This window comes from Rhinolophus sinicus, chromosome 17 (genome assembly GCF_057876585.1).
Source record: "Rhinolophus sinicus isolate RSI-liver-muscle chromosome 17, RSI-T2T, whole genome shotgun sequence".
NCBI lineage: Eukaryota > Metazoa > Chordata > Mammalia > Chiroptera > Rhinolophidae > Rhinolophus > Rhinolophus sinicus.
In genome coordinates this window covers 23,701,918-23,715,427 of record NC_142517.1, presented here as the reverse complement: position 1 = coordinate 23,715,427, position 13,510 = coordinate 23,701,918, and the positions used below count along the sequence as shown (strand labels likewise).

Below are 13,510 nucleotides of genomic sequence, written 5' to 3'. Positions count from 1 at the left end.
TAGTGAGGTTAGAGTTTAGAGTGGGACTTACTATAAATCAGGAATATAAACTGATGTGGGTGTAAAAGTGAAATTTCTTACACATCCTACTTTTGGGGTGAAATTCATACTTATGACGGAAGTAGACCCTAGATTATGCATAATCTGTACAAATAATCAATTTGGTCTTGAAGGATAAAAGTAAAAAACAGAAGTATATGTCTAAAATTAAAAAAAAAAAAAACTTCAATGTGAACATAATTTAATATTTGTATTTATCTTTAACTGAGATATAGGGTGTGAAACACCAGTCATAGAATTAGGTGATCAGTAAGGGCTAGTTCCATTTGTCCCATTTTCCCAAATCCTTTTTTAAGTTGTCATGTAAAGAGCTCACAGATATTGCGAGACTGACCCATGCCCAACTGACCCAAGTTCATATTTTGTCTGAACCTTATAAGCTGTGTAACTTGGCGCAAATCACTGGACCTCTCTAGGCCCAAAATTACTATTAGTAAAATGGGAATACTAATGCCAAACTTTTGGGGTTGTTGTGAGAAAAAATGAGATTTGTATATAAAGCACCCAGTGCAGCATGGCACAGAGCAAACACTAGTAAAAGGTGGCTCTTTTAAACAAACTGTGTGGAACTTGGCCTAGGCAAAATGGAGTTCTGGGACTTGGAACTAGAGAGTATGTACACTTTCTATAAGATTTACATTATGTTCTTATTTATACATTCTTTGACAAATATTTCTGGATTCTAGATTTAGCCCTTGCATCTTAAGGTTGCAATCTCTAGTGTAAATACTGGTATAACATGTGGCATAAATGTTTGTTGACTGAATGAATGGAAAGACGGATGGGTGGATGGGTGGATGATGGATAGGTTTGTGGGTGGGTGGATGGAAAACAGGAAAGAATGGAGGGAGGGAGAGAGGAAAGAAGGTGGGAGGGAGGGAGTGAAGGAGAGAGAGAGAGAGAGAGAGAGAGAGAGAGAGAGAGAGAGAGAGAGAGAGAGAGAGAGAGAGAGATATAGGTGGTCGTAAGGATGGATGTATAAATGGATGGACGGATGCATGAATGGATGATGGATAGATGGGTAGGTGAGATGCTATATAACTCCAATTTTGTTCTTAAAAGCTATGGTACATAGATTTTCTTAAATTAGCTGGCTGGCCTGCCACTGAATCCTGATCTTTTGCCAGCAACCTAGTCTGTATACATAGTCACCTGCTCTAAGGATTTAGCCAACTGTGCTTCACTGTAACTTCAATGTAACAGACCTACATATCCCTGAAGTTATTATTGAAGCAGACTATAGGGCTCTAAAACTGCCAAAAATAAATGAGTTCCATTTCCTCTCAGTTCCAATAAAGACTTCAGAATATATCTTCCAAATTATGATATGGTGGTCAGATGGGATGCTCTGATCATAGCATTCTGCTGTATGTCTCCAGAATATCCTAGACTTTGGAAAATGAACTTCCTTTTATCCCAGTAATAATATTATATATGAGATTACATATGAAGTTCTGGTAGGCTAGTTTTCCTGTATTTCTCAAAGGGTATTTTTAAAAGTTGAATTAAAATTGATAAAATTTAAAAATTGAGAGATGTCAGATATGAACATCCAAATGTCCAGAATATCTGGAAACAAATCATAAGATGTGGCAACACAGGACATCAGTGTTTGCACAATCACCCCAGGTTCACATAGACTATGAAGTAAATAGAGCCATAAAATGGTGCAGGGCACACCAGGCACAAGTTGCCAGGCAGGTATTTCTCTGGGGCAGCAAAAGGCTAAGACTGAACGCTGACCGTCCTCTTTAGATTTAGCCTGAGCTCCCCAGTGCCTCCCACACCCCACAGCTCCCAATTTATTTCTTGCTTCACTTGTTTATGTTTCCTGCCTGGTCCCGGAGGTATTTCAGTTTACATTCTCTGCTTTAGATTTCTTTCCTTTCTGGCTGTCTGACGAAGGGGTGTAGCAGAAGTAGAGATGGGCTGTCCATTTTAACCTTTTCATGTCATAGGGTCAATTTTTGTGCACTCATGCACATATTACAAATAAAAATATATTTAAAGCGTGATGGAGGCAGTACCTATTTCTGATTATGTGGTTAATCAAGGTTAACCGGCAGCTTAAGCCCTTTAAAACTGGTTTACAAATAAAAGTTATTTTATATCACTATTATAATAATTTCATATCATATTCATTACAAATATCAAGAACAGAGTATCTCTGATACATAATCATCATAAAAATGCAAACATATCTTAAAATTTTCAGCGTATTTCAATATATTATGGCAGATTTTATTTAAGTTAACACTACTTAGTTTCTAGAACAGAGGGATAAGCATGATTCTGACTTATGAACGTGTTTATTCTTTTTCTCTGACTTGATCCTCTTTGCTGTGTTCTATCCGCAGAAGAAAAGCCATTTTAGAGCAAGATTGATGTCATGAATAAGCGTCATATGTATCATACAATAAATGGTGATGCTTATTTAGAAAAGTCTTTAGTCATTTGAATATTGTTGGAGAAACTAATGCAAAAACCTTTTGATTATTTGAATACAGATTATTTAAGTTTTCTTTAAATATATGGAAGTCAGATTTGTTTTTATTTTTAGATTTTAAATAGGGAAACTGTCATTTCTAATGGTAATCTTTTATTCAATGAAATAAACTGACAAAATAATTTTAATTTCATCAAAGAGATGACAGTAGCTACCTGTAATTCCTTGAAACTTTGTCTAGTGACCTGACTATGGGAAAACTGATGGATTATTTGTTGGAGACAACATAAATTTAGGGGCATGGAAATTTATACAAGAGCAAAAAGATTAATTCCTTGAAAACTATATATGTTGGAAATCTTTGGAAAACTACAAATGTTGAGAAAGAAGTTTTACTATTATAAAACATAACAGAAATATGATTTTTTAAAACTCAGAATGCAAAAATATCAGATCAAAACGATTTAATTTTAATTTGAAAATGGACAAACTGCAATTTGATAGATACTATTTCATGGGTACACATAGCCGATGTGCCTTAGGACACTGGCTATTTAAATTAGCGGAATTTTATAGCTCATTGAATGCTACTACATATTCTAAACATGAATGACCGGTTTTCAAAGATGCACTGTATAAAAAGTTGTGCTTAGCAATAAAAACTAATGTGAATATAATTTATTCTTTTTTCATTTATTCAAAAATAAATGATCACATTCTCTCCTGGCATTATGAACCTAATGCTCTGTTAATACTGTCAATATACTAATGCGTCTGGATCTTTGACATACACACCTAGTCAAAAATTTATTAATTTAACTAATAAAATTGTTTTATTAAATAAATCTCAGAACCCATGGGATTTCTTTTAGAAAAGGTTAAGAGATAAAGAGGAAAATGGGATTGGTCTCTGGTTAATTGAATTTCAGATTACAAAGAGTTTAATATGTATTTTTGTGAAGTAAATGAAGAGTGAACTGAAATAAATTTCCAGGTTATCCAGGGGCTGATTAGTTTGTGTTTTAAAATGTTTATACCCTTGTGGATAGTTCTAGAGTATGTTTATATGACTAAGTTGAAATCAAGTGAAACCATAAATGTATAAGTCAATAATAAATATAAAGTTCACTGGGCATTTAGGGCTGTTTCAATATTAGCTTAGGAGCAATAATGATTTTGAGCAATGTCCTTTTTGGCACTGGTAAGAGCACTTTTTAAGAGCTCTAGAACAGAGTCAGTGTTTTTATTCTCCACCTTGAAAACAAAAAGGCTGAAAAATAAACATCAAAACTGAAGGTGTCATTTCATATAATTGAAATGAACTCTATGGAATCGTGAAGGCAAAGGGGTCTTACAGCACAAAAGTGTCATACAGTAGCTTGACAGACATATAAGTGTTGAAGAAAGAAAAGAAAAAGAAGAGAACTATATTTCAATTCCAAACTACACAAACAAAAATAAATATATAAAACACCACTGATCTCTAATCCGTGTTTCTTGAAGCTAAAATTCTTAGTTTTTTAAGGAAAACCACATGAGATACCTCAGATAAGTTTCCACTGTTAATCACCTTACCTTCCACCTTAGTTATGAACTAACGACAAATTGGGGGCATGGTTGGTTCATATGCTCTACCAGTAGGACTCTATGTGAATTGTCAGATTCATTTATGAACAAACTCAAATCCCTTACCTGGTGGGAGAAACGCTGTATGCTGTTGTAACTGCATGTTGGCTAGAGCCTGTTGGTATTGGAAAATACCAGTGTTAAAGACTGCGGTGGCACCGTTGGTTTTTTCAAGAGCAGGCCTCTTTGGTAATGGGGGAAGTACAGCTTGAGGAATTCCCTGTTTAGTGAATGAGTATAAAAAACAAATACCAGTAAAAAGAGAAAAAGAAAAAAGAAAAATCAGTTGAAGGCAAAAATTGTTAGGAAGCATGAGCAAGCAAGCAGCAGAGCATTTAACTACCCACGGGGGGGAGGGGCGGGGCTCTAATAAAGAAAAAAAATTTAAAACAAAGGCAAGATAAAAGCTTTAAAAGAAGCATTATATTTTGTCAAAAAAAAAAAAAAAAGGAAAAAAAAAACAACACAAAACACTAGTACAAGAGCACATGTTATAATGTGTTAAAGTGTTTTAAGTCCCATAATGCTTCAGGCTTTCTCTGAGAAGCCACTGTTTGGGAAAAGAAGAAAAGCTGCACTGTGAGCTCCATGAGGATTGACAAGTATAAGCAATGTTAATAGTTAATTGTACAGAGTGACTGAAACAGGTAAAATAAAAATGAATCCCACTCTACTCCTCCCCCTAGATCTACCTAGACATGCAAATGTCCCAGAGCATGCAAATTTTTTTTCCTTAAACACTGAACTATAAATATAAAAAAAGTAAATAATTCTATCACTAAAGCCATGCTAATCAATTAGGTACATAAAAATATAGTCAAAAATACATTTTTAATATCTTCAAAGTATTTCATTAGACGGTTCTACAATGTAGTTAAACTGAATGTGGGCTGCTGGGTTTTCAGAATCTTTCATTGTATGACATTTATCCAGGTACTTATATCATAAGTCTTTCCACTAATTTTGTCAGGAAACCACACTCAGTTTTGCATTGTACTTTACAACTTTATAACCAAAAAAGGAATATATATTTTTAAATTGATTAAAAAAAAAACAAAAAACAAAAACAAAAAACAACAAACTTGTATCTACAACAAAGCTACATGCCAAGCTAAAAGGTGAAAGGTCATAGTACCAGGTCAAAGGTTGCCTCGAGGGGTCGCTTCAGTGATTTGACAGCCGACTGAGTCTTAATTAGCAGGCAGCGAGCACATGATGGCAATGGGCCAGTGGGGTTCAAGCGCATTAACATAAACAGCAAGCAGAGGTGCATCATGGGGGCAGCAGTGCATTTTTGGGTAGGTGAGAAAAAACAAATAAAAAAACAAATCATCGGAATGCCATATACAACGAATAACAAGACTAAGCATGCACAATAAAGGCACTACTGAGTTGTTATTGGGAGGATAACTCCTCTTTGTAGTTAATTACAAACAAGATACTCTAACAGAAAAAAAAAAGAGTGAAAGGAAGAGAGGAGGAGAGAGTCAGCCTTCTGTATTTTTGCTCAAGTATCCATAAACAAACACAGAAAAGACCTCTCTCGTGATTATTTTACTGTGCTACGAAATACCACAGTGATTTTTTATGAATATTTTTAATGATTAAGTCATATTTATGTAAGAAAAGGATATTAAAACAGCTAAGCAAAGAACAAAGAATGGACTCATTAAAATCAGCTATTAGATCACATTAAAATTTACCTTAAGACTATAGTTTAGTATCTATTCTAAACTATCCAATTTCTAGCTCCTGAGTACTGCTATCTTTCTCTTTCTAGATAATGGCATGTCAAGCTCCTCTTGTTTTACAATTACGTTTATGCCACAATATTATTTAAGACAATGTAGATAGCATACTGTTCAAAATCTTGCAGCTAATTCTCAAAACAATTTTGTCGAAGCAGTTCCTCTAAATAGTTTCAGATTATGTTACTGTTAAAAGCAAGATGTATGTAAAGAAGAGCCTTGATGTGCAAAAGAACACACCAGAGGAGAACAATGGCTGATTAAATGGCACACAGAAATAAGAGGACCGAAAATGGCAATATCGTTAAATTGAAAAGGAGACAGGTGTTCTTTACAAAGCAGAAATTTCAGAAACCCTACGTCTAGAATAAGACAGAATATTAAGAATTAGGCCAAAGATAGAAGCAATCTGAACCATTTGAGGAGTTACCCTCACTTCTGTGAATGGTAACTTCATTATGTATTGTCTGGGATACCTGAACAAACATATCTTCAGCAAAAAAAAAAAAAAAAAAAAAAAAAAAAAGTTAATAAATGAAGAGCTTGTAGTCAGAGATACTTGTTCACTTTGCTTTTTGGATGGCTAGCAAGGAAGGAGCTGATGCCTACTCACCATGGCAGCTGCGGTGGCTGCAGCCTGTGCTGCTGCAGCCTGGTTGACCTGGTATTGGGCAGCCTTGATCTTGGCTTGCAGATGTGCGGGAGGATGAAAGTATTTGCACTTTTCCCGAGAGCATCTCCCTTTGATGTAATCCATACACACGGTGACCGTGTTGTCATTGGTGTCAATCATTGTGCTGTCAGCAGGATGAGCAAACCGACAATCGTTTTCTCCTCTGTTGCAATTGCCACGCTGGTACTCTCGACATACCTACAAAGTCATTAAGTGCATGGGGGTCAGTCAACAGAAACAAGTAGAATCTTTCAGAAGCGTTTTACTTAAAGTACAAGACTGGGGAAAGACGGCTACAGATGAAAAGGGAAAAGATGATTTGCAAACAAAACACAAAATATCTTAAAAATTCCTACTTGGGGTATACAAATTATAACCCCATTTCAGTAAAATGTTTATGAGCCAGAAAATGCCTTTTGATACTAATTTGGTAAAATATCGAATCTCGAAAAGTGTGTTGATATATTTATTAATTACCCAGAGAAAAATAGTAACTTCAGAGCGAGGAAATCTGGCAAACACCCCTTTAATGTAGTGATCAAAGTTAACAACACCAGTACCAAGACACAATGACATCATGTACTTATTTTTAGGATGCTCTGAAAAAAGGGCATAACATCCCTTTAGTTGTATTATTGCTGAGAATGTATCACCGGAATTTAACCATGAGGCAGCATCAAACAAACAAATGGAAGAATGTGTTACAAGAACTGATCAGTACTGCTCCAAAGTGTCAAGTTCACGAAAGACAAACTGAGGCATTGTCACAGACCTGACAACTCTGGAGTCAGACAAAGGATGCCGATAAGGCAAATGGTGAAATTTGATCAAGCTTTGTAGATTGGCTGATAGAAGTATATCAATGCTAATTTTCTGGTTTTGTAAGTGATCCTACGGTTATGTTAAGATGTTAATATTTAGGTAAATTGGGTGAAGAACAGGCAGGAACTCTTGGTTCTATTTTTGCAACTTTTGTGCTAACTGGAAATTATTTCTAAGTGAAGGTGTAAAAAGTAAAATTTGATGGCTTTTTAGTAAAATGTTTTCAGGAGTCTTTTTTTTTCTTTTGATCATTAGACATTTACTTGGTAGCTACATAAAGCAGATAGAAAGATTAGTTTTTGTTATAGTCTATTTGTTTTATATCTGTTAATTTTGCCATGGGGGCCATGGGGGTATGGTGAAATGGATTATTTTGCATTCATCTGCTCAATTTTGACTGTCTTCATTTGGGATAGTTTGACCTTTTTACCACAAGAGGGCCATCTAAAACATGGAATATCCTTTTAATATTTTCATGTTTCTACTTCAGGCTTCAAGAAGAGAGTTTTTATTTTTCACGTATCTTTTCACAAACTGAGTAAATGAGTACAGACCCCGAGCACTTTATTTTGGAGTTCAGCAAGAAAGAGAAACGGGAACCCTCTTACTATTTAAAAAGCAACGGTTTTCTTGGATTTGTAAATGCATAAAATGATCACATTTAATTCTAGGTGCTTTCTTCATTATAGTCATATCCCATTATTGAGGAAAGTGCTTCCTTTAAAAAGTACTGTATAATTTATATCATGCGATATCTTAACTAGAATATTATAAAAGACATCTTGCGCTATTTGGAAACCTCGAACTTATTAGATAAAGCTTTGTATTCTCCATGCATACTAATGGGCCAACTGTATTTATCACCTCATTCAATTTATTTAATTTTAAAAATTTATTGAATAACTACTGTGTGCCAGATAGTCTGAGAGACATTAAGAATACAAAAATGACTTAGGAAGTTACAGACGACCCTATATATTTTTTCCATTGCAGGCATCTTCTTGAACAAAAGAAAACAAGGATAACCAGGAGGTTGTAATTTGAAAAGCAAAAATCATTATGCTGCTATCCAGAACAATTGTCCTTTACTCTGGCTGAACATAAGAACCAATTGGGGCGCTTTCTAAACCTCAAATCCCCAGTCCCTAACCAACACTTACTAAATTAGGCTCATCAACATAGACGGGAAGACAGACACACTTCCATGAAAATAAAAACTTTTCATGTATATATATATGAAATTGATGGTAAGTTTATACTGCAATAAATAAAAAGGCTACTTTTCTGTTTAAGCAAATCGGTCAATGCAGCCTCATCCAACAGGAAACTGTGATCTCACACGACTGCCGATAGCTTGTCAGTCGTTTGTGTTTTTCGAAAGTGTTCACAGAGAAACGGGCAGCAGGTGAACTAACACTCTATTTTTCAGTTTACCTTACTCTTTGCCACACTGACGAGAAAGATGATCTAGCTAAAGGTAATCTAGTTGTAGGACCTCTAATAGCTATGGAAATCAAAGATTTGCTATTTTCCAAAAACCATTATGCCAGTGCTGGTGTCAGAGATTTGAGCATCGCTCTCCCAAAATATAATCTGAGTGTTGGGCTGATTTTGACTTCTTTCTTCTCTATTTCAACATTCTTTTTGTTTTCAGTGATGTGAACTTAAATTAGAATTACACGAAAACAGTCATGCTAAGATACCTTCTCCTCCCTCTCCATTTGCTTTATGCATGTGTGTGCTGTTGGTATAACTTCATTTATTGTATAGGTTTATGGTAATGGTTTATTATCTTGGACTCTTTACTCTCTTCCAGGATGTATTCAGAGATGTATTCTAAAAACATTTAAGCAGAGCTGATAACTGGCAATTAGCTTAGAATTTGTTCTGAAGCAAGCCTTTTCTGAGGTTCAAAGAATTTTGTTAACTTCTTTTGCATGATATGCATTTTTTGACTGCTGCCTCCCAACCAGTGCAAGGTTTCTCCTGACATGGGGAATGAAAAAGAAATATACTGAAATCGCTGATCTCCCATTATCCTTGTCTCTGAAAAAATAAAGACGAAGTAGAAAATCTCTTCCGAAAACTTGCACTGGTGAGAGCTATAGGCCACAGGGGCTGGAAAAGCATTAAATGTGCATCTGGGCTGTCGGTACCTACTGAAACAGAAAAAACTTTCCAAAGCTTTTAGAACACATTTTTCTTTAATAAGCACCATCAGTAAAACAGGATCTAATGCTTCAAGATCTATCCAATGACTAGTGAATATGGGATTGGCCTGGTTTCTCTGATAAACTCAAGAAAATTTTATATAGACTATGCTGGTCCCCCCAAAAAATCTTCTGGATATATATTAGCAAATGATAACTGATAGATATAATTTCAACCAATTTGATCTCATAACTCAAATCAGGATCAGAAATTGCATGATTTCTTATACAGACAATTTGGAACACAGAAGGTAAAATTAAATTTGAAACTCCTAATAACAGTATGGCTTTTTCCTAGTCTCATCTAGTCTCCTGCATGCACACATTTTTCAAATCGTTGTAATTATAGTATAGCTTCCATTTGGTGACCTGTTTTAATTCAACAATGTAGCACAAGTACTTTTCATTTTACTAAGTATGTCCAGAGTGATCATTTTTGATGGCTGCATCAAATTCCATCAAGTAGATGAGTATAATATTGATCATATCCAATATTCCCAAATACAAAAAACATTGCAAAGAATATACTCATAACTATTGGCATTTTTGGATCATTTTATAAGAATAAATGTAAAGAAATGGCATTAGAGGATCAACAAACATAACTACTTTTTATAGTTTGATAGGTAGTTTTCAAACCTGTATTAAAATAATTCCATCCATTCACCTTAACATACAATATGTTTCAACCAAGAAGAATGTGTGTTGAGTCTTTTACTCTGTAAATATTATAAAGCAGGACTTATTATGTAAATTAGGTAAGTTTTGTATGCTTTCATACAGAATGGGTAAGGAGTTGCTTTTACAGTAAAAACCATCATTTCAATGAAGATATGCACTGAAAACACTTAAGTACTCCATTTCCAGAAAAACATCTATGGAATAAAAAAATAATCAAAAGAAAAAAGTAATCAGAAAAACTTCCCAAAGAAATGTGAATTAATTCTACATGAAGCTTCTTTTGTTAATTAAATAGCACTGGTACAGCAGAAGGAAGCAGAGTTCAGATTCAGCAATTGTGGGTTCTAGTTCCTACACTTAATAGCTATGGAATCAAGAATACTGAGTAAGAAAACATACAGATAGCTTAAAACATACCATACACATCTGCTTAATCTAGAGTTGTGTTATTGGATCTCTAATTTTTTATAAACATGACAAACATACAGAGGGTGCCAAAAAATGTATACGTATTTTAAGAAAAGAAAAAACTGTGCTAAACTTGTAACACTCAATATATACCGATAACAAAAGATGAATACAAGTCATGTATATACATTTTTTTGGCACCCCCTTATTTCAAACTGGTCAAAATAATAATAGGTTTTATAAGTAGCAGTGTTCTGCAAGTTAAGGCACTGAAATTCTAAGGAAATTAATGTCAATGTTTGAACTTATTCAAGACTGGTCAGTCATTTTCATGTTCTTTAAAGAAAGATTCCTTTAATGTGCTCACCACATCTAACTCTGTTATCTTTAAAGAATACCATCCAAAAGCAGGAACAGAAAGCTAGTTATAACAGGGGTCAGTCCATTTAAATATTTTGGGAAGTCAATTTAAACCTAATGACCAATAATAAGGAGCGTATTCAAAGACATATACATACTTGCTGTTCAACAATAAGTATTGTAGACTTTAGTTTGAATTATGCCTGAGCTAACATAACACTTTAAAAAAGGAATACTGGATAATAGATGATTCTATCAAAGTATCCACAGCATTCCTGGTCATGGCTATACATGGGTATATGTAATTTAAAAGGAAGAAAGTATCTGTACTTTCAATTCAAAGGATTTAAATATCCACATTTTAAAATTTTGGTGATTTGGGGAAATGATCTTAGTTAATTGATTGTACAATTAAATTTCCCAGATAAATATCTCAGGATGTGATACCTAGTTTCAGTCTGTTATCTAATAATTGCACCTTCTTTTTCTTCTTTGAAGAAAAGAAGAAAAAGACACCTCTTTAAGCTATCTCAGAGGATTTCTGTTAAGATCAAATGGAATTTTTCTTTGAACTCTAAAAGGCAGAAGTCATCATTACCATCAGGTCAAAGAACACAAGCATATTTCTATAGATGATACAGCTAAGAATTTGTCCCTTGACCTCCTGTGATTTAAAAAAAAAAACCAATTCTGAATATATAGGAATGACCAACTAAAGAAAATTTCCCATTAGATCTACTGCTAGGTTTTCATTTATTCATTCCTATGAACAAATGTGCAAACCAACAGGACAGGAAGATATAAACAACTATGAAATAATTTCATCCATATGCTAAAATGCTCAAATCTATGGTTACTATCATTACTCTGTCTCAATAATGGCAAAGATAGGGGAATTTTAGGTTTAATTTGTGTGAAGAAATAAGTGGAAGAACAGCAAAAATGAGTGACCAAACCAAGATCAGTAATTACCTTATTTTAAACAATTTGCAATTCTGTCATCTATTTCCAAAACAAAACTCAATCTAATCACAAGAGTAAGAAGTGATACAGACATAGTACATTAGATGTTTTAAATGGGGATGTGGTTACATTTTAAAGAACCATTTTAAAGCCTTATTCCAGATTTTAAAAAATATTTTTAAGCTATATAAACTTGTGCATACAAAACTCCTTGGTAATTTTCCAGAGGAAATTAAAGTAGCATACAAGTAGTACTCAGACGTCCCCTGCATATATACAAAATTAAAATAATCCTATCAATAAGCCTTTCTTATGTTATTAAAAGCATCTGCTTTTCTAATCTTTAATGTCTTTTATATTCAATTGATTGTGCCAAATCCATTAAACTCCTATAAAAATCCCAACCTAGGCATGCCTTACACTGTTCCTTTAATCCTCAAATAGTTTTATATGTTCTTTCTTGTTTAGTCAATAGGTGTCATACTTCTAATCATATAAAAATCATGATAGTCACTAGAATCTTCTGTTGCAATATGTAGTATAAGCATCCAGTATCCAGTGGCCTGAATTAGAAACCTGTGTCATGATTGCCTCAGCGGAATAAAACTTTTCAGCACAAGAATAATTTATTTTAAAACAATCTCTAACTGATGATATCAGAAGTCAAGTGGTTTGCCCACCTTTCCTGGAATTACTCTGTATGTTTTTCTCATATAGACTGTTGATATACAAATGATTCTGTTAACCAAATGGCAATCTTTTACTTTCATCAGCATCTGAAATAGGTGGCCATTGGTTTGTCTTTTGTTTGATTAATGCTGTTATGTGGTATAAATTATCGTTCATAATCATCATTTACCTAAGCATTTGATTATGTTATTCATTGTGTTCTCAGCAACTTAAAATATAGGATAAGTGAACAGGGGGAGGCAGTACACAAATAACTGTACACGAGGTAACTGATGAAAAGCTGAGACTTACAGTGGAGATGCTGGCATCCTCTGGAGAACGTGTGTTATAGGCTTGGCATTTAGAATTGCCTGGCAGATCTGTGACAGAGACTCCTGAGTGCCACTGAAGACCTTGTGAATCAGTTTTCGCAGACGAGGCCCTACATTTTAAATAATCATCCCAAGTGCTTCTAATCACATTAAAGCTTGAAAACCATTGCTCTAGGACTAGGGACGCGAAAAAGATATCCTATTTTGCAGTTGGAATGCTCAAAATAAAAACATGTTCCCAAGGAGAATGTTAATAAAAGCTAAAAATTTGTCATGTTTTAGCTCCTCTGTTGGATTACCCTACACTCGGAGGAAGAGCATGTATTTTTGTGATTAACTGACTAACTGACTGATTGATTGCCTCATTTATTCATTGGACAAATTGCTGGGCATCATTCATGAGATTGGCACTATTCTGATGTGGACTTTTTCTTGTTATCAATAAATATAGCAATTAAGAGATTTCAAAGATATCCCTCCGAACACTTTTTACTTGAAAGATGTTGAATAGT

At 34.3% G+C, this 13,510-nt stretch overlaps 1 protein-coding gene across 27 annotated transcripts in view; it reads right to left on the bottom strand.

The window, feature by feature from the left end:
* Positions 1–13,510, bottom strand: part of MBNL1 (muscleblind like splicing regulator 1) — a 194,889-nt gene that overhangs the window by 13,800 nt on the left and 167,579 nt on the right. For 19 of the 27 annotated variants that reach the window (XR_012494390.2, XR_012494394.2, XM_019731998.3 and 16 more), the window contains 3 exons: positions 6,494–6,751; positions 5,268–5,321; positions 4,199–4,352 (listed from right to left, as the gene is read on the bottom strand). Coding sequence is in view for 25 of the 27 variants with exons in the window: in XM_019731998.3 (XP_019587557.1) it covers positions 4,199–4,352; positions 5,268–5,321; positions 6,494–6,751 (466 nt within the window). In the remaining 2 variants the exon portion in view is untranslated. The remainder of the gene's footprint in view (positions 1–4,198; positions 4,353–5,267; positions 5,322–6,493; positions 6,752–13,510) is intronic. The other 8 variants (XM_074326733.2, XM_074326715.2, XM_074326719.2 and 5 more) reach the window with 2 other exon arrangements.